This window comes from Salvelinus sp. IW2-2015, linkage group LG4q.2 (assembly GCF_002910315.2).
Source record: "Salvelinus sp. IW2-2015 linkage group LG4q.2, ASM291031v2, whole genome shotgun sequence".
Classification (NCBI taxonomy): domain Eukaryota; kingdom Metazoa; phylum Chordata; class Actinopteri; order Salmoniformes; family Salmonidae; genus Salvelinus; species Salvelinus sp. IW2-2015.
The window spans coordinates 2,604,400-2,627,110 of record NC_036843.1 but is presented as its reverse complement, the minus strand read 5'-3'; the positions used below and the strand labels follow the sequence as shown (position 1 = coordinate 2,627,110).

The 22,711-nt window shown below is 41.2% G+C and overlaps 1 protein-coding gene across 2 annotated transcripts in view; it reads left to right on the top strand.

Annotated features, from left to right (window-relative positions):
• crybg1a (crystallin beta-gamma domain containing 1a) overlaps positions 1–22,711 on the top strand; it is a 48,378-nt gene that overhangs the window by 2,645 nt on the left and 23,022 nt on the right. The window contains exons 2-3 of one of the 2 annotated variants that reach the window (XM_023986369.2): positions 16,378–16,516; positions 19,508–20,895. In XM_023986369.2, coding sequence (XP_023842137.1) covers positions 16,378–16,516; positions 19,508–20,895 — 1,527 coding nt within the window. Of the gene's footprint in view, positions 1–16,377; positions 16,517–18,493; positions 18,701–19,507; positions 20,896–22,711 lie in introns of those variants that run through there. The other variant, XM_023986370.2, reaches the window with a different exon arrangement.

Genomic DNA, 22,711 nt, shown 5'->3' with positions numbered 1-22,711 from the left:
AAGCTATACATGGTTTATCACATGACATAAACAGCCATGACATCTGCTAATTGTTCATGACGGTTATTTGATGATTATGTCATCCTTATGGCGGCGGTAATGTTTTCAGGTAAAGTGTTGCCGACACAACGTGGAGTGCCTGGACACAGCCTTTAGCCGTGGTATATCGGCCATATATCACAAACCCCAGAGGAGCCTTATTGCTATTATTAACTGGTTACCAACCTAATTAGAGCAGTAAAAATAAAGGTTTTGTCATACCTGTGGTATACAGTCTGATATACCACAGCTTTCATGGAATCAGCATTCAGGGCTCGAACCACCCAGTTTATAATATTCAAAAATCAATGGGTACCGTATATCATTGAAATGACCATTGAACACTAACAGCAGATAGTCACTGTCACACTTGCATCTATGCAACCTGGATGTCTGTGTTACTATGTGGTGTAAATACTATTACTTTCAAAGAGCTATAGACTCTCCTCATGGCTATATTCAAGTGTACTCCACATGTTTTCCATTATAAACCAAATTCCATAACACACCCCAACAACTCTCCCTACTAGATGATGACAGTCAACCATAACCTAACTGGGTTCCACTGTCAGACAGATACATTATAAATCCTTATGGTGGGACTCTCACGAATATGGTGCTATCCAGTGTAATTGGCCTGGCAAGTACGCATGCGTTAATTCAAAGAAAGTGTTGTGTCCTTCTACACATGTTATGTTTTAGCATTGAACTTTGACTACTGACTAATCCGGTGTGATGATGATGATGTAGTGTGGATCATATACCTGGCTGAGGAGGTGGCCTGGCCAGCCTTACATCATATTTGAATAGTGGATCAGAAACCTGTTGCACCCGTAGGCCCATGCAGTGCAATCATATCAACCTGAGCTCAGTGATGTGRGATCCCTGCAGGCCAGACGGGGAGGAATATGACTCACACGCACAAACGCACGCATGCACACACTCGTTCAGCAAATTAAATTTGAGACGGAAGACGTTTTCAGAGTCCCTGTAAATGTACGCTAACAGATCCTATCTGTTCTTGAGGTTAGAGGAGAGCTGCTGTAATTTTTTATTGCAGTGACCACCAGTTTGTGACTGTCATCACAGATTGTCAGGTAGACTTACCTTCTGTTCTGTGTTTGTTTGTTCATCGTCGGTCAAAGAAACACAGACCATTCAGTTTACGTACAGTAACATATCTCTGTTCAGATATGTTTTCAGAGATATGTTTTAAATTCCTAAACCTTCTACCGTACTCTGTCAACAACACCCTTKTACAAACAAACCTATTTAATAGCACCCTAGTACTGTTCTGTATTCTCAATCATCAGGTATAAGTGTCACACTCGTTTTTCTCCACTATGAATTGCAAGGCTTTAGGCTCAAAATAGTTGTCAATACAAGGTTTCAAATGGTCCTCAGCTGAAATTCTATACATAGCAGTTAAAGGAACGGGATATGTAATGATTTTGGATTGTAGCACAGTTGCCAGACCGAAAGCCAGAAAGGTGTAGCTCGTGGCTCCAGCATGCTTGAATGTATGGTTTTGGATTACCAAAGACATGTCACATACTATACCAGTGCACTGTGCCACAGGCCCTCATACATCCATCCAAATGTTAGCATCATTAACTTGATAATCCATGTCCTTCAGTGGTTCCACTATCATTTCTTCAACAAAACAAGCACCCTTTCATTTTTCTGCCCCTCATACTGGAATTATAAGACCGAACACCAATCCAAAACAGAGTGCCACACACTCATAATGTTGAATAGTGGGAAGGGATGTATCTGTTTTAGATATGACCCATATAGTCAGTTTGCACAGTTTGACCAAACATTCACAGCCTTACAGCTTGGATAAATTATCTGCTTATCATACTATCGAACRGATGGATTGCTTTCAGTAATGTACTGTAAATGGTGTTTTGTGACAGAAAGGGGACACTCTGATTGTGGTGCAGTTGCTCTCGTTCTGTGCTTTGTGAGTTTTGAGTTACGGCATCTTGTTTATGTTCCTGTCTTTTATATTTCCAAGCCTGCGGCTAATTGGAATTGGACCAGTACTGCACTGTGTATCCAGTTGAAGTTTTGGACAGACGTAACATAATAGCAGACCATGAATTAAAGTAATTTAGTTTCATTTATTTTATGTAGGCCTTCTCCCCCAGCATGCTTGCTTCACTGACACAATGACATTGTATCAAAACTTCTGGTTATGATCAATGTTCCCTCAAGTTTTTTGGCACTGAGCACAAACTTGAACGTTGTGAAAATMCTGTGCAACTTCCAGCTTGCGTTTACTGTGAACACTTTTTTGTACCCACAGTTACAGTTTCAGACAGTGGTCAAGTAGACTACTATGGATGATTATGGATGATTATAATGTAGGCCTACCAGAGTGGCCTACAGTTCCATCAAAAACAATGGAGAAAATGCATCCCATAACATGGAAATAGCCATTCTATCATTCAGCCTACAGTAGCAGCCAATGTTTGGTGTTCAACATAGGTCTACATTCCATGAGACTTTTGAAAAAACATGCAGGGCTTGACATTAACCTGTTTATCCACTTGTCCTTCAGASAAGGAGGTGACTGAACATGTTGTTGTGTTTGATGCAAGAAACCACTTTACAAAATAGAACGGATTATTATTCCCATACCATTATGACAGAGAATCAGACAAATTATGCTACCCTCTGGCTATTGGCTACTTAGCTTATTTTAGCCTGTCTCAAAATACAACACTGCCCCTTTAAAACAAAAAAAATGCACTTTACCTGACTTGTTTTTCAGAGGTCTAGAAATGCACATGTTTTGTGCTCTTGTTGGAAGCAATCCCTCCCCCATTGCTGACAACAACTGATATATAACTGGGCTAAAAACTCTCTAACTAGCAAAGGATATGAACAAATGTGCACACGTGGCTACATGCAGCCCTCGCTTTGGTCTCAAAACAATCTACTCACGACGGCTCATGCTGTAAACACAGCCCATTTCAAAGTGAATGGCACAGATGCATTATGGCAATGGTCTATTTGCATAGGCCTACTGCTGTTATGGCGCAACGGTCTGTGTAGAGAACAGGACTGAGTCCTGCCTGTCAATGCGATAGAATCCTACTCCGATGTGTTCTGCCTGCAACCACATCTCTTGCAGCGTTAGTTTTGTTTCGGTATGTTGCGTTGAAAGTGGCTAATATTGCGTTGATTCGATCACAATTTCCACAGTAAAGGGACATGTTGATAGTGTTAGCTAAGAGGGAAAACTCTAGAAAGTTCAATCTCGTGCTTATCTGCAGAGGTTGATATTTCTTCTGCACAGCAGTCCCTGGGGCGCTGCTCTCCTACGCATCTGCTGAGCTTAGAGGGAACATTGGCTGTGGGCCTTACAGACAAGTCTCTATCAGTATCGTTGAGCGTGCTACTGCTCTATATTCCTAGTAGGCTCTGTACTGACAGGACCTCCAATATGATGTGTAACAGCCAGGTTATGGTGAGTGCCTGGGGGAGGGTGTAGACAGGGCCAAGCAGGTTGTATGATAAATGAGAAGTGGATTCTAACACAACACCTGTGGTTTCCCTTCACACTGTAGGATTTGCTCCTACACTCCTACGCTGTAGCTTATAGGTCTACCTGTGCTCCTGATTAACACACGCAAGGTTATGGTATGGTTATGACCCATTTACAATGGGTTTGTATAGTAACAACTGGAAGGATGGTCCTCTTTGTGACACTAATATCGTTGTTTCCTACTGATGGTTAAAGTAGTCTGCTCTCAAATCCCCAAATGATCTTCTATGGGTGTGTGTATACCGGTCGTCTTTGTCTGGTGTCTTCATTATCTACAACTGAAAGGATAGTTGTTTTAAGCAAAGAGTAGGCTGTGCCCCTGGACAACTAGCTATACATGGCCATTGGCCAAAGTACAATTGACCTACCTGTTTATGTTTACCAAGGTTTCAACTACCTTTCTTTTGCTTATTTGCTGAAGATTTCCTAGGAGATACATTCCAGTTTAGTTCCCTGAAGTTAATGTTATGTGTTATTCTACCTGTAGGAGATTTCCATGGTTAAGACTGTGATCATGTGATTCATATATGAATGAATTGTGAGTTTGGATGTTTTGATGTTATTGTTTATTGGTTTTGTGGGAATGTGGCAMTTCAGGGACAGATTGTATGAAATCAGTTGTCTCCTGTTGAAGCGGACACATACAGTATCTGTAGTAAAGYGTTATTTGCATTTCTGTTGATGGAGTTTGCCATGGGAACTCAGAACAATAAACAGATGTAGCCTTACTGCCAAATGCTGCAGATCAGAGCAGAGTCAGTCTATTAGTTGTCTGTAACCGGCTCCCTGCTTTCCCTTTGATCCCAGCTCGCCCGGAGAGAGTGCTTGTATGAAACTTCTTGTAAAGCGAAAAGAAAGATGCCATACTGTTTGACTGATAATATTGTGGTGAGACGCACCACGCAGACACAGTCACGAAGCTCATCAGCTGACACGTTTCAATCATAGAAATAGAATATGTAGATGAACCATTATCACCCTCTCTGTATAGACATACTCGATTGCTCTAGGTCCAATCCATTTTTCTCTTATATAAACATTCCTTGCTCGATGATTCATATGACTTTTCTTTACCAGATAAATCTGTATAAATCTTCTCCGATGTGACATAATTTATTTCACTACCTGTTTGTTCCGTGTTCTCTAGATCATCAGAGTCACTCCAGTGGAATGCACTTAGCAAGCAAAGCTTTGACAAATAGTTTCCTACTTTTGGACCATTAGATAAGACATTGATTCACCATTCTGTCCATATCAGCCCTTTTGACATCATCCCCAACTGACAGACAGTATTGCAGTCTGGATTCCTAAACAGTAAAACTCTTACATATGGCACAAAGCCTGTCAGTGGAGAGATTGAAGGACTGTTGTCAAAAGCATAAAAAAGCACAATCGGTCATGGCAAATGTTGAGGGGAGTCTTATCTGTCCTGTCCTAGGTATTGAGCATTATCATATTGAGCGCTTGTGTGAGTTTGAGTGGATTAAGAGAGAGTAACAGACAGCCCTGCAGGTAGAGACAGAGTAGAGGGTGAGGTCGGAGAGAGGGAGCAAAAAGAGGGATAGAATGAGGAAGGGGATGGGGTGAGGTTGGAGTGAGGGATGGGTGGGAGGAGTGAGTGAGTGAGAGGGAGGAGTTGCGAGGAGTGGGAATGAGGAAGTGGGACAGTGGACATTGGGACAGTCTCCATGAGCTCAAGATGTGTAAAGCATATCGCCCAGTGCTTTTCAAAGGGTTGGGAGATGTGTTTGGACTTTAACTGTCATGGCTGACTGGTTCTGGAGTCTAGAGAACTAGAAACCTTAAAAACTAGTCTGCAGTTGTCACGCCCTGACCTTAGTTCCTTTTTTATGTCTCTATTTTGGTTTGGTCAGGGTGTGAGTTGGGGTGGGCATTCTATGTTTTGCATTCTATGTTTTGTATTTCTTTGTTGTTTGGCCGGGTGTGGTTAAATGTGTTGTTTGCCTAGTTCCTTTATGCTTTATTTAAAAATACATACAGAAAAGAAAAGGTTAACAACCATTTAAACCCAATGACTGAGCAAGGTCACAGTTACCATATCACAACTATCCCTCTGAGTGACAGTATGTTGGTCCCTGTTCTATTGGTCTTCATTGTTTCCTCTCCCTACACTTCTCTATGTTGACAGATGTCTTTCTACACCTCCAGGTAAAATGGATGCTTTAGMCATCACTCCATCCCCAACACATAATCACTGACACAATCACAGTGCCGACAAGGCCGGATGTAGCCTACAGTTTTTTTACTGACACTGATGGGTATTTTGTAGGTTGTGTTGTTGTATCTCGTCAAGGCCAATTCTTGATTTTGAGACAATGAATCAAGGCTTTGCTTTTCAATGGTCAATTCAATTCAACTTAGTACACCTGTTTTACCCTACCAATCGTCATCCAAAGTAAAAGGTTGTATTACTTTATATGTTTCATGTACGGAAGCGTATTAGGGCCAAGTGAAGAGACATTTGATTTATGTAATCAGTAGCGTAATTTTGGATTACCAGAACTCAGTAATGTAATCTGATTACATTCTGTTACTTTTAGATTACTTTCCCCTTAAGRGGCATTAGAAGAAGACAAAAATGTATGTTACCAATTGAATGACATCTATTGCAGGATAATTCAATGTTAAAGTTTACATAGCTAGCCATGTATGGATGTTACATTTTCCGTTATGGGTTGGTTATATAGGCATTTTCTAACACATCGCTTTTTACTACATATAATAATAAGATTAAATTATATCTTTACATTAGAAACCAAAGTCTGTCAGAATTCCAGTCATTCCAATAAATGTTATACCCCTTGATCTTCAAGAAAAGGACTTAGAAATATGGAAGTATAGATTAGCCAAATTGTTTTACCTGAGCATGACCCCAAAACTAAGGCCTTATTAGCCAGCCCTGCTCTGTTGTTTATGATTTTGTTGTCATGGAGGACTGATTCGAGTTGAAAAATAAATGCTGCGCTCATGGAATGGCATGCTTTGAGCACTACTGAAAAGTGCTATTTACAAAATGAATGCCATATGCTGCATTTGCTATAGGCCTGTTGTTTACCTTTTTGTTGGTGACACTTTGATATCTTGATAATATGCAGCTGTTTWAAAGGGCAAATCCACAGGTAAAACAATAAAAAAAACGGTCGCCCCGCCTCTGTTTTGGTAAAAAGCTGAYGAATGGGCCTGTAAAAATATAACCATTCTCAGATTAATAGACAGAGCTATGGATGCAAGGACTGACCATCCATGATATAACAACGATTGTTTTAACCATGTTATGAGGCTATACAGTGTTTGTTACATTTACAATGTTTGCAAACATTGGATTAAAACAAGCCTATATTTTAGGTTCTCATGAAGTGCGACAGTTGAACTCAACTCATGAGGCATTTATACGTTTTCTTCTTCAAGAATCAATGCATAGACATTATATCATTTATAAATCCAAAAATGGATGTGGCAGCTACTGATTGCCCCTTTAATTAAGTCTATCAAAAGTGTGCAAGTTTGAGCATGTGTCCGTTACGCCTATGGATTTTTTTCTTGTATCAGCATGAATTAGATTGAGCAATTAAAGCCCAACTTTTATTCCATAGGCTTGGATCCGCACCATGCAGCTGTTACACAAGCACATTTTTCACTCACTGGCTGTCTACTAGTTTCAAAAGCAGTGATTGATAGGCATCTTAAACTTCTTGAATTCAACCATTGTTGGGTTCAGATACACATTCAGATTTGTGAACAGCCATCCACAACAACCACAATCCGTAAAGCTCAAATAGCTAAATGAGAGATCAGCAGTGTGATTCACATCAATGCGCTATGATATAAATAATAAGTGTTATCCGTATCGCCYTAGACCACACCACTGCTGTCATCCTTACCTCCAAGCGTTAATTCAAGTTGGATAATCTTTGGATGCTGACAGCAGTCGCACCATTGGAAGACATAGCTTGGACTGTAGCCTACAAAAGCCTATTCCTGCTCTTTTCCCGCTATCCATCAAACACATCTGGTGTGTCATCATAGTGGTCTCTGACTTGTGGTCAGACTCGCTCAGGTGTCACAAACTTAAGTGTCAAAGATTTTGTTTTGCAAACATCCTTTCTGAATTTTAAAGTAATCCTCAAAGTAATCATCTAGTTTTTCAAAAGTATTTGTAATCTGATTACCATATTTTTGCTGGTAACATAACGGATTACAGTTACCGTTTTTTTGTAATCCAATACTCCCCAACCCTGGTCTTTTCAGAAGGAGGAACCACATGGACTTGGATGAGGTATTTTGAGTATGTGTAGTTATATAGGTAGAGATGGGTGGGTTGTGTGTGTATGCATCTGTGTGTGTATGGGGGGGTAAAACATAGGGGCAAAACAGACAAATGGTCATCAATCTAATGATCTAATACACTTGTTTAAACAGGCGTCGCTGCACACACACGCACTCATACACACACACACACACACACCAAGTTTCCCCCTGGCAACTTCAGACTGGATGGATTCTCCTTTTCTTGAAATAATCATTGATCTAAATATTGATCTATTAGATCAATGATCAATAAAGAAATAATCACTTATCTGACATGACTTGGTTGGTAGCCTAGCGTAAAATCTCCTTACACGTATCCATCTATCGGTGATGTTTTCAAGGATGTTTTCAAGGATGTTCAAGGATGTTATCCCAAAACAGGGGCATAGTGTCCGTTATGCTGTAGGCTATGCATTAGGCTCAGCTATACCACTAACTTAGGCTACCACTTGTTCACCTCATACAAACTAGTGGCTAGTCCTGTTAGGTTATAATAATGGTCTGTAAAATTGCTTTCTTAGATGGGGATTTAACCTGCCTCCCTGCACCGTGGCTATGCAAGTTCCATGACAGGGGTTTGGGTGCAGCCCTTGAGCAAGACAGGGACGCGCAATCCTTCTCAGTGCAATCCGTGACTTATATTCACAAGATAATAAGCATAGGCCTATGAGACTACTTCAGTGGATGTGTACAACACCATGCCATTACACACACATTTGTAAGTTAAACTTTTGTTTTGACACATAGGCAGCTGACCTAGCTGTCACTCTCTACAATACTATGCAAGGTGTTGGCATACGCAGGGGATTGGGAACATCGTAGCAAATTGTGTGTGTGATTTTGGTTTTACTATCCTTGTGGTGACCAGAAGTCCTTTACAAGGATAGTAAAACATGGACAAGTCTGAGAAGTGGGGACATTTCGCAAAATACTATTTTAGGTTTAGGGTTAGAATTAGGGTTAGGGTAAGGAGTTAGGGTTAAGGTTTAGGGGTTAGGGAAAATAGGATGGTCCCCACAAGGATAGTAAAACAAATGTGTGTGTGTGTGTTCATTCAGAGTGGTTACATTTCAGAGTGGTTACATTTCCCCAGCCCAGCCCTCAAAAGTGTTGCTGCTCCTGATGCCTAGATAAGGGACTGTAAAACATGGAAAGTATCCAGCTTTGCTGTGACTCAGGTGACTCTCGTGTGTGCGTGGGCTTATGTGAATCCTTGACTGGGTGTTATTGACAGGGAGTGTTTTCTCCACTTTGAGACAGGCCTTTCTGTCTTTGATTGATATGATAATTAAAGAAGGCCTTCTGAGGCTGAAGATCCTCCATCACACCTGGCTTCATTGTTTCCATTCTAGAGTAACATCAGGAGCCCCGTTTATACCTGAATCTAACATGTATCCTTTGCCCTGGTCTTGTCCACATTCTGATTGTCCCCACATTTTTAGACAGCTGTAGACGTTTAAAAGATGCATTGTGATCTGATTGTGATCAGATCTTCCTGGCCTCCCCAGGAAGTAGTCGAGCACACATTGTGTCTGGATATTTTGCAGGTGTAGACAGATTTGGGCAGTGAAACCATTTAACCATTTATCATTATCCCATCTAAAATCCTTGACAGGTGGTGGCGCACTACTGACTTATGACATCAAGTCTTAAAATAAAGAAATATAATTTAGAAAAAATATCCGTCAAATATTTTGCATTTGGGGAGACTACGAAATCTGCTCACAACGCGGATACAGTGGACAGATAAGAGACACATCTTAATACCATGTGTAGACGCTTTTCTGAAAACGTGGGCACAATCAGCACAAGACAGAGGACGCATGTTTGTGCCTGTTATAAACAAGGCGAGGGGGTGTGAATGCAGTCTGTCTCTACAGTATGTATGCAGCAATTTGGTGCTCCAGGTTCAACTAGACGAGAATAAGTGACTGTCACCTGCAAAGTTGAAGTTTAGATAACCTGTTGGTCTATTGGTCTGTTTTCAGTCCAGTCAATGGAATGTGGCTGGTACTGTCTGAGACTAGACATACAAAATGTTACAACTGACCCAGATTCAGCTTTAGCTAGTTAAAATGCCAGATTAGCTGGTGGCATGTGACAATGATCTGACTTTGGAATATAGCACTTAACATAAAAGGTGTAGCTCTTGTTATTTTTACATCCAAAGCCAATGCAATGCGATCTGGGCCAGCGTATTATAGGTGTGTGTGCGTGTGCTGCACATCCTGTTATTTGTGCATGTGTGTGTGTGTGTCTGTGTGTGTGTGTGCGCATGACTTTCGAAAGACTATTGACCCTGTCAATACAGTTCCTATCATTCTGCAAACCATGCACAGTAGCAGGATATTCATGTAATGTGTGATGGCGTGTGTGGAGTGAGGGAGTGTTTCTGTTGTTTGAGGGGACTGGTTAGAAGTCAATAAGTATTCTAGCTTCTTTTGGGCAAACACAGTCTTTCTAGAGGACAATAATGCAAACATAACCCTGCTTTGAACCTCACCCCCCCTGAACACACGCACTGTATATACAAAGACAAAATCACATACCGTACGTACTGTATACACACAGACACACAGAGTGGTATTCAATAAAGACCTAGGGATCACGCTGACACCAGTCATCTTCTGGGGAAATAAAGCTATCTTTGTTGTGCTGCAGTGAATACAGGACTTATTGCAACATACAGACCTGCCTGTTTGAACGAGATGTGTTTCCTAGCCCTTCCCCCTTGGTTTTACTAAGAACCAGTCTAATTTCTCTGCCGCCAACAGTTATCCCAAGAACTGTTGTATTGCTTCAATTCTGTCAGAAATCACTCAACTGTGACTGTGACAATTAAGTCCTAACTGTGCGAGTAACATTTTTTATTAGTCGCATCGGACTGAGCTGCACATTCTACATGCTCACCTCACTCTAAACGTCCTGTATTTTAGGCTAGGATTTGGCTAGGATTTGGTCAAACAGTACTGTGCATTATCCTCATTCTTTACTGTAATGAAAGTTGCTCCGCTGCCCCTGTACCTGTTTCACTGGAGTTTACTTCTGTGATGATCAAACCACACTCCCTCTCCCCACTCGCTCTAGGATAAAAAAAATAAATAATCTGATTGTAGGCTATAACATTTCAAAATCCAACTGCGGGGAAAACATAGCTTTGGAGGCAACTTATGTTGTCACTGTTGAAGAGAGAATATTCTCAGCTTTCTGTAGGTATAATTTAATATTGAGCTCTATAGCAATTATTTTACAACTAAGATATTTGATATGGCTTTGAGAAGTATTTGTAGGACATTACATTTACTGTTAAATTATTACATGGCGACCAGCAGTGGGTATTATGTTTAGAGTTAATTATCTAGCTACCCAGCTAGCACATAATGTTCTGAGAAACATATGTTTCTTATAGCTTGGTGAGAGTGTGGTTGTCCTACAGTTATTTTGCAGGATAGTTGCTTGGCTTTGGAACATTCTCAGCACATTGAAGGAACTTGAGAAAATAATGGCATTTTCTTGTTATTTCATTACTTTAACAGAACGTTTCCTAAACGTTCAAACATGGTTACATTTTATACAATTTTGGTAATGTTCTAAGAACGTTCTCCAACTTCTTTGACATTGGGAATATTCTCAAATATTTCAGAGAACGTAAAGAAACAATGTTCTTCTGTGAGAATTTCAATATTTCAGTACAACGTTTCCTACAGGTTTCCTCATGGTTCTATCTAAAGTCATGTTCTCAAATTGTTCTAAGAAAGTTAAGAAACAACGTTCTTCTGTGGGTACGTTTACTACAGGTTTCTTCATGGTTCTATTTAGAGTAATGTTCTCAAATTGTTCTGAGAACATTAAGAAAACTTTCCATTAAAAAAAAACAAGAAAACTTCCGTAATGTTCGGGGTTAAATTTTTTTAATTTAAAAACATATACTGTACACTGTTCTCAGCATCAACAAAACTCTCTCTATCCTCTATGTTGTTAAGTGTGTTCAGCTGTGTTTGCCGCGCCCACACATTGGCCACACCTGGTCTTAATGAGCGCTTGTTTCCTTTGAAATAGGGTCTGTTTGAATAGACTGAAATAAACAGCTTTGTATGAGTTATAAAAACATGGCATGGTAGCCCCATCCTGGTGGAGCAGTGGACTTATTCCATGGATAGAGAACAGAAGAAGATCATAGGTTTGAATCTCACATGCCACAATAAAAAATAAATGTGTTTGCATGATTAATGCCCAAGCAAATACATTTCTATGTGTCCTATCTGTGCTTTGAGTTCAAAACAGTTAACCCAAACTAAGCTAGCAGTGTTGTTTACATTTACATTTTAGTCATTTAGCAGACGCTCTTATCCAGAGCGACTTACAGTAGAGTGCATACATTTTTATTACATTTTTTACATACTGAGACAAGGATATCCCTACCGGCCAAGAGCAGACGCTCTTATCCAGAGCGACTTACAGTAGAGTGCATACATTTTATTACATTTTTTACATACTGAGACAAGGATATCCCTACCGGCCAAACCCTCCCTACCGGCCAAACCCTCCCTAACCCGGACGACGCTATGCCAATTGTGCGTCGCCCCACGGATCTCCCGGTTGCGGCCGGCTGCGACAGAGCCTGTGCTTTGTTAAAAGTCTTATTGAAACATGTTCTCAGAACATTATTTAATTACCTTCAAATAACCTGTAATTTCCATTCTCAGAACGTTATTAAAACCTCCCAGGAAAATTCCCTGGATTTTAGGTTGCACCTCAAAATATCTTGAATCATGACATTGAATGCCACTTCAGAAGTCTATTAAACCTCTTAATAAAGCATAGCAAAAAATAATTGGTGTCATCAAATCATGGGCTGGTGCAACCAACTGAAAAAGTTAGTCTGGAGCCCTGAAACTCATATAGTACATTGCTATTCTGGACCAAAGCTCTGTCTTTCAGCTTTCTGCTAAACTATACATAGTTGCGTAATGTACAGTATGCTAGCACAGAGTGCTATATAATGTTTAATGTTCATATTCTCTGTCTATTAAACGTAAACACATGCATCATTCAGCTACCATTGTAAGCTGCTGTCCAAACCAGAGGCGTTTAAGAGTGTTTTGGAGTTTGCATTAGATTGGGCCTGGCAAAAACAAACGTATCTTTCACCAATAGCCACTGGTGAGTCACCCAGCCAGCCCCACTCATAACTTGTAGAATAGTGTTTGAGGCCTTGACTTCCCTCCATCCCTTGTTTGACTTTATGAAGTCCCACAGGGTCCAGTTGTTTTTTACATACGTATGTTTATTAAAACATGTTTGTGTGTTTGTTTCTGTGTGATGAGTGATGCGATTCATGTGACTGTTTTGAAAACCTAGGCAAGTTGGCATTGTCATGGCATCGCACTGTGCCAAGCTGCAAGCTGTGCCAAGCTGTCCAGTGTGTGTGTGTGTGCATGCGTGATACACTGCCTTTTTGACAAAACAGCTGTGCTGTGTTGCCATTGTAAGTGTATCGTGTGAACATGCCCAGAAAACTAGTGGGAGTGACCAAAGGTATTGCACAACAGTTCATTGAACTTCCATTATGTCTAAAACATTGTACAACAGTTACATTAATGCTAGTGTTACAGGAAAGCTTATTCAAACTGTTAATGTTACACTCTTAGAAAACTATGTTCCAAATAGCTTCTTCTGCTGTCCCCATAGGATAACCCTTTTTGGTTCCAGGTAGAACCATTTTGGGTTCCATGTAGGACCCTCTGTGGAAAGGGTTCTACATGGAAGCCAAAAGGGTTCTACCTTGAACCAACAAGGGTTTTTCAAAGGGTTCTCCTATGGGACATCCGGTTTTAGAAAGCACATTTTTTTCCTACGAGTCTACCCGGTTCCTCTTGTTATGCAAAATTGTGCCTGATCTGAAGACGCGCTATCTCCACAGCTCTGTACTGTGTGGGTGACATCAGTTGGCATGGCGTTACAAGAGGAACTGCCCCTCCCTACCTTCAGGCTATGCTCAAACCCTACACTCCAAACCGAGCACTCCGTTCTGCCACCTCAGGTCTCTTGGCCCTCCCACCCCTACAGAAGGTCTGCTCCCGCTCAGCCCAGTCCAAGCTCTTCTCTGTCCTGGCACACCAATGGTGGAATCAGCTTCCCCCTGAAGCTAGGACAGCAGAGTCCCTGCCCATCTCCCGAAAACATCTGAAAAAATACTCCTCAAGCAGTATCTTAAACCTTATTCCTCACTGACCCCCCCCCCCCCCCCGCATTTTTTAAATCAAATTAATTAGAAATGAACACTTAACCAGCACTTGCACTTGACACCCCTCTCCCCCTTCTATCTCTGATTCTACTGACAGCTACATTATTGAGGAAGAATGTACTTTCTATGCTTGTGATATGTGGTTGTCCCTCCTAGCTATCTTAAGAATAATGCGCTAACTGTAAGTTGCTCTGGATAAGAGCGTCTGCTAAATGACTAAAATGTAAATGTAACAGAGAAAGACTCCATGCAGGTTGGAGCTGGTTGGTTTGGGCCTTGGCTTTGTGTCAAGAGTCTGCAAACTGCAAAATTATTAATGGTTTCTGTGGTCTTTAAATTAACTTAGAGTGCATCATTGTTGCATTGGATAGGCCTATGTAATGAATAGTGAATATGCATTATTTAACTAATGAAAGCAATTAGCATTCATATGTATTGTCATCCTTTCAGATCTTTTCATATCAAGCCGTGTATGTGAGATATCATGCTCTGCCAGACGTCTTCACGTAGACGCGAAGAGAATGCATCTGCGCTGGATGCTTCCTCCGTGGAAGTCTTGCAAACTCAGCATAATTTTGCAGAAAACAAATTAATAATCAACACCATTCATGCATGATGTCTCATGAATTAAAAACATCCCTGGTTCATTCCCAATTCATGGCTCATAGACTGAATGTTGTAGCACACCTTTCTGCACAGTTTACCCAACGTCACTGTACCAGTAAATCATTAACAAAAGAGACTGGCTTCAAAGTGTTGGCAAAGTTGGCGTGACCAGGGTAACTAAACATATGTCATGGGGAAACATTAGATTCTGTAGAATGGCAGTATGATGTTTTATTATTATTCTGTATTACTCATCAGTCAACTTTGAAGTCAGGAAAATGTAATCTGATGGTATAGATGGTATAATAAAGCCAGAAGATGCTGGTCAGTGATACCAGCTATCTTGGAACAAACATAGCGCCCTCTTGTGGTGAAAAAATCACATGACCAGCCATTTTCACTTGGCAAGGGTTTAGGTGGCTGAAACTTCCCGAACGTAGAAGATAAAAATGTAAGTGAATAGTGTAGACCATTATCGTATTGATTGATGTGAAAAGTGTTTCTCTAGGTACTGGATTAATCTTCAACATTGCTGAATTATTTCTGAACATTTCACTCCTCTTAAAACACCCCTGATGTTGCACACGTATCTACAATGGAATGCGGTTGACCATTCTGCATTCGGGGAGTGATTACCATAGCTCACTATTATGGGACGCCACAGTGGGTGAGCTAGCCTAATTATTTCGGAACATTTCACCCCTCTTAAAACATCCCCTGGTGTTGCACACGTATCTACAGTATCTACAGAGGAATGCTGTTGACCATTCTGCATTCGGGGAGTGATGACCATAGCTCACTATTATGGGACGCCACAGTGGGTGAGCTAGCCTAACTGCTTCTGTTGACAACACAGAGTCTACTTAAAAGCCTTTGGGTATAGTGATGACAGGCAAAACCTCCTGAAAGCAGACCAGTGCCTCTTCACACGCATGTCCCAGAATCCACGCTGTCTATTCTAACTGCTGCACACACACATTGGTGTGACTAAGCCGTGTGGAGTGAATGTCGTCTGACCAGTGTCCCATTTCTCTCTGCTATAATTGTTGTTGTTGTCGTCTGCCGAGCATGATGAAGGTGTCAACACTTACAATTAATGCTCTAATGGACTCACCTCATTTGGAGGCAGGAAATGTTTTTGGTTGTGTTTGTTCCTGCACTGCAGTACATGTATGTACACAGTGTGTGAAGAGAACAACAGATGCCATAGTTGAAACAGTAAACACAAGGGTTGTCGTTTTGTTCTTGGATAAGTTGATGTTTAAGAAAACCATACTTTTCTGTTTTACAGGTGATGTTATTTTCAGAGGGTCAAGCAGTCATGGGAGGTGACAGGACTTTTGTACCTTTCATTTTGACAAGGTCATATAACATTAATGTGATAACAACAACATATGGGTGGGTGGGACAATCAGCCATGCCATGGGTCTGTGAATGTGTGTGACAGATTGTGGGTCAAAGGATAAGGATATGAAAGAAAAGAAAGAGAGGCTGAGCGAGTAGGATGATAGGAACAAAGTTACATGTTATCAGTGGTAATGGGTGAGAAGATCTGCCTGCTCTAAGCCTAACAGTACCTATCTTTCTCTCTCTGTGACAGGAGTTTTGATCAACTGAGTGTGTCGACAGAGTACAGCGTCAACAGCACCAGGACGGAGAGAGACAGGGACGCTACCTCTATGTTCAGCTTCGACATGTCAGCCTTCAACAGCCTCAGCCCCACCAAGTCCAGAAATAAGGTACAATAGGTCACAATATAGTAGAGTACAATAGGAGTACTCTTTTGTGTTGTGGAGAACTAATCAGGAAATATCCATTATATACTGTATCTGAATTATTGTACTTTCAAACCACCCCCTCTTTACCTTCTGTGAGGACAATCTGGACTCCTTTAGGATTTTTTWATTTAATTTATTAGGATCCCCTTTAGCCGACGCCAATGGCGCCAGCTAGCCTTAGGACAGACTCATCTAAGAGTGATGTTGAGATGAATGATGAAATGTGACTATAGTATACATAGTGGCTAATCATACTGTACCATACATGTTTACCATAGTTCTACAATTGTCCAAAGTACGTGTCAAACATAGAGGACTTTCAGAGAGGTTAGATTAATATCCAACCCACTTGATAACACTTGATAAAAAATCWTTTGAGAGTGACAGAATCTGTCTCCTAGCTTAGAGACATTTACCCCATACTACTGATTGTTACTGCTTGCACTGAGCCTGGCTGATAAGTCATATAAAAAGGMTGCGTAGGAGGGCAGTATTGACTCACTTTGCAGGGCATCAGCTGCAGGAGAGGTAGTGTGGTTATAGGACGCATTCCAGACACACAAATCCTCCGCAGAATGTCTTTACAATGTCCAAGGAAATTCATATTGATTGTGTCATTTGCACATTTGCACAGATTGTGTCATTTACACCTGTAGTGTAATTGGATTTTAACTGCCCGTAAACATTTTATGCAGCAACTGAAATTCTTCAGACAGACCCCTCAATATAAGTTTATGACTCCGTTTATACTAAAGCTTTGCATTACGCAATATTTGGGTTTGGAATAACAATCTATATGAGCATTTTCTTCAATGCCTGGAGGTATTGAGATGAATGTAAGACTGATTGCTCTTTTTCAGCATCCTGTCAAATTGCATACAAATCATTAAGGGGCGAAGGGTAAAATTCAAAGATGTCATACATATCCTAGGTGAAATGGCATGCTAGAAATGATTCTTTCGGATTGAATTTCTTACTGTGTTATTCTCCATTGTCACAGACTTGTCKAACCTGTTCTCCAACCTGGAGTAATTCATGGGGTAGGATTCACTCTGTGTTCTATTAATATTCATCCAACTTTTACAAGTACATAATTGAGCACGTTCAGCCATTCAAGAAGAATTAGGTTTTTCCTGGAAACCTGGTTACTGGGGTAGACTTTTATTTCTATGCCAGGCATACAATTTGGAACATAAACTGGAGTACAGTACTGTAACCACAAAGTCTGTGGTTTCTCCTTTCATGTGTTTCCTGACCTGTCTGAGGCCATTTGGAAACAAAGGAACAATGAGCTCTGTTTCAACAGGATTTTGTATTAGGTAAAAGTCCTGTTGAGATCCAGACTCTTCTCTGTTAAACCATTTTGACTACTGAATGAAGGATGTGCACAGGTCCATATGAAACAATACCAGCAAATCATTCAACTTGTGTCAATTTAGAGGGAAAGGGTCAAAATGTGTGTCCTTGCATGTGTCAGTGTTGGTCAAAACATTTATACTGTACACAACTGAAACATGCTGCGATTTGCAAGTATGCAAATGTCCATACTGTGTTACGTACAACCACAGGAGATGTATTATTTCCTTGTCTCAGTCCAACTGAAAGTAATAATACCATAGCTCTCATGTCTATGGTATTATTATATTGATAAAGAGGTTTCCAGACTACTTACTTGCTTAGTTTGATTGAGGAAGGAAGGGTGGGGTTGTTAGGCAGACATCCGTGTCCATATATTCTCATTGGATCATTCATTCCTGTGAGTTGTTTGCTCTGTGAAAGCTCTTTCACAATAGCCTATATGCTGCACTGTACTTGGCAGTACAAATTGATTTATGCCCTGAAGCGATGTACTGTAGTTTGTTTGATAGTCTACTCAAGGCTAGACATATACAGATACACACATACATCACACACAGACTGTCGGTCTCTCTGTGAAGGTCATTTTTTCCCCCACATCGTTGGATTTGGCGGCGTTATGGCTCTTATCCCAGCTTAGCAGGAAGTAGAAAGCTGATAAACATMAACTTTTTGCAGCTGATATGCGAGTAGTCAACTGGGCTGGAGTGGTGCAGTATATGGTCAGTATGTTGGGATTCTAAAGAAAGGAAATCTACCGGTTAAATCCCAGCAAGTGTCACTAAAATGGTATGCAGCGATCTCCTTTTTTTGTGTTAGTGTGTATTATCTTTTGTTATGATCTGTATCCTGTTCCAGCCTGTACTAGGAAACAGACAGAGTGTGCTGTGCTTTTCTATGTATGCTACTGTGTCACCTGTGTTTTTATCTAGTCAACTTTTATGTGCTGCTTATGTTTTATTGATTCGATGGAACCCAGGTCTCCCTGGAAAACAGTGGCAAGTGTTACTGAATGGACTATCCTGGCTAAATGAAACAAGCAGACCATGTCGTTATTGACTTACCTGGCTAAGTATAGTTTGAATAAGACAGAAATATATTGTATTTGCTTTTAGATATGATATTTAATCCAATGATACTGTATAGATCTTATTACAAACTAGTATTATTTGATGACCCTCCCATTCCTAGTTTGCCTCGTTGGTTCTCATTCCACCTATCCCGCAGTGGGTTTTAATACCTGTGGTTACTGACTTGTGGGCATCGCAGAAATGTTCCTGTAATGTTCTATCCTTCCAATGTTGTCATTACCCAGGTGCTGTAGCAACCTGATCATGTTCAACCTGGCTGTTAGTAGAAAGACATCTTCACTATTCAGCTTGGCTGGTGTTTGATTTTGACAAGAATATTTACCTAATCTTCGAGGTTATAGTTAAGGATATTAGGGTAAATGTACTAAATTATATCAAGGACTGAAAGAAGTGAGATGAGACCCAACCTCTGGCTATTTGTATAGCTGTGCCAAAAACAACAGGTGTGTCTGTTCTCCATCTGGGTATTTATTTTTCATTTTTTTGTCTCTCTGTCTCCTCCCAGAGCTCGGAGGGAATGTTTAACCGCATCAGCAGTTTATTTTCCACCAAGAAGAAGAAGAGCCGGAGTGGTTCACTCTCAGTAGGCTCAGAGGATGGATCCTGGCTGGGTCCTGGCTCTCCCATCTCTCCCTCGTCCCCTGGTTCTCCTCTCTCCCCCCACCAGAAGGACGGGCCGAGGACCACCACTACCCAGAAAGAGGGGGAGGTAGTGGAAGCGGGAGCTGGGCCAGTGCTGGAGAGTCTGTCGGAACTCCAAGCGAAGGGGTCAGTGTTCAGTAGCAGCTCRAGCCCTAGTACATCCTTCCAAGCCTCTCTGGTGGTGGCGGACACAGAGGACCTGCCGTTTGCAGACAGTGACAGCAGCGGCCGGGGCAGCGTGAGGGAGGTGCAGGTGTGCAGGATCAGCCGGGCGGAAGCAGAGTCAGACGGAGAGGCAGACAGGAATTCTGGGAATCTGACTCCCACGAACTTGTCCCCCTCCGGAGCAGAGCAAGCCCCAGAGCTCGGCCTCACTAAGGACGTGGTGGAGGAGGTGAGCAGGAGGCTGCAGGTATATCTGAAGGAACAAACCACTGTGAAAGACGGAGAGGGGTTGGAGTGGGGCGGCCCAGTGATCCAAAACACCCTCAGGTCGTTTGAGCTCTCTCAATCTCACCTTAAGACTGACGTCATCTCTCTCGGCATCGAGTCTAAAAAGACCTCTCTGAAAACATCTGTTGGAGGGAAGGGGAGTTACCTGCTGGGAGTGACTCTAGGCTCTCAGTCTCACACCCCGTCCTCCTCAGACCCACAGCCAGAGGGTGAGGAGGGAGAGAACAGCCCAGCCATGGGGAAGAAGAACAGGAGAAGGGCTCTGAAACCCACCAGCATCAGCTTGGCTGAAACAGCTCCCCCCAGCCAGATGACGTTACCTGGGGGAGAGGGGACGAGGCGGGACTCACCTGCGAAGCTACACAAACCTGTGTGGGTGGAAAKACACCTGGGAGAAGAGCCCATACCTGTGACTGTGGCCCCTGTGGAGTACACTGATACTGCCAGTGTCCTGGCCACTGTAACCCTTTCAGCGGTATCCGGTGGCAGAGAGCCAGAGCTGYCTGTATCCACAGCACCGGTCTCCAAGGACTCCGAAACAAACACAGCCCGGCCAGAGGCGACCAGTCCAGCCACAGACTCCGAGTGCAGCCCCCCTCTAGAGTATCAGACTACCCTGAGCAAAGAGGAAAAGCGCAGGAGTGTGAAACTGTCCCACAGTGAGAAGCTTTTCACTAAGAAGGTGTATGTGAGCCCTGAGCCCAGTTTTGATGGGGATGAGCAGACAGAGAGAGAGCTGGAAAAGAATGACATCGTAGACTTGGCTTCAAAGATTCCTCAGAAGTCTGAGGTGAAACTGTAAGTGTCTTTATTTCACTTTTTTGGGAGTCTTTTTAATGAGCACTTTGATCCTTGAGATGGAGACAGAGAGAGAGAGGTGTGCAACCTAACCTGTGTATTCCCATGTCTTTTTGTGCCAAAGGAGAACAATAAGAACAGTTGGTTACACAGCTGAAAAACTCCTGCGTCATTAAAATGTTCACCTACAGTACTAATACTTTACTTTGACTGAATGATACTGACAAGACTACTGTATGTACGGTAGGCCATTGACTATACAGTACAACAATATCTTATGTATTCGTCACAATATACTGTGCACAGTCAGTCAGTCTTTACATCCGAGTCAATAGGCTACCCTAAATTGTTAAGAGTCTGCTGTTGAGCAAGAAAAAAAAATCAGGGGAACCATTTCAATATTGTAGTATACTATAAATCATGATGCAGCAGTTATTTGAATAATGCAACAAGTAAACTCATGAGCAACTGTTCCTTTTACCAAGCTAATAAGAATTTTGTTAAATTATGCTAGCAACGACCATGACAGCTTCAGATGTAGGATCTTWATTTGAGCCAGTTTGCTACAGCAGGAAAATAATCCTGCAGCAACAGGAAATATMAATTATTATGTGGATTATAATGAATTTACATTTTTGGTAGGGCAAATCAAGTCTGACATTTTWAAGTGGAAATTCCAAACTTTAGAAGCCTTTTRATACCTCAAATACACTACAGGTTTGCATTTGCTGCTGTGCAGGAACATTCTCAGCAACAAAAGAGTGATCAAATTAAGATCCTACATTTGTACCACTGATGCAAAGCCTATTATCTTAACAATATGGTTAAGATTGTTAACTGTGTCCTCTGGCACAGGAAAATATCATAAATGTTCAGCCCAACCAAGATTGTCTTAAAACAACTGTAATTTTACTGTAACATTTCACACTAGTTATTTTGGAGGCCACTTTACTGGAGTAAGCAGAAGTTTGTGAACAGAACATTCATCGTAGATAAAGATAAATATAATATATATTGCATGAGATGTAACCTGCTAATTAAAATCACTGAAAGAAAAGAAAAAAATAGTTTGTTCATATGAGTTGTTGTTATATTTCAATCAAAATGGAGGGCATCTCAAACTGGGCACTCATTGGTTCATTCAACATTGCTTCCACGTCATTTCAATGAAATTACTTTAAACCAATGTGGAATACACATCTGTGACCACTGGGCTGGGTTTACTTCAGGCGTTATTTCCATCCTGAAAGATGACTCATGACAAAAGTTACTCACTCTGAAGGTGACCACAAGTCACTCACTTTGTTTGACTAAAAGGGTTACTGAATAGAAACAATACAATGCTGATAAAAGTAAGACATGCCATTCTGATATCCATCTTTCAGATGTAGTATTGTCACAAGGAATATGTATTTAGTTGTATCCTATTCAGGTGGAATAGCCTGTTTTTAGATTAAAACTATTGTTATACTGTACCTCAATGGAATCAAATTTCTACTGTTCTACTGATACCCGAGGGGATGTTCTGCYTTGCTGGACGTTTTAATTAAGAGCAGTTTAGAAAAATCTGTTTTGTCAAGTTACACAGAGCAGAAAGATTTATTTCAGTTTCAATTTGCACTTATGGSTGTTGCTAAAGGCTGTTTTTTTTAATCTGAAGAATGTGTTTATATATTTTAAAGTTGAATGTATAAATCAGGTAGCATCAATGTCATGTTACCTGAGTTTAACAAGCACACCTGTTTGTGGTGACAAGTTTATTCTGCACACTAAATAGTTTTCCCCTCCTCCCCTCAAAGTTAACCTTTTACTGCAG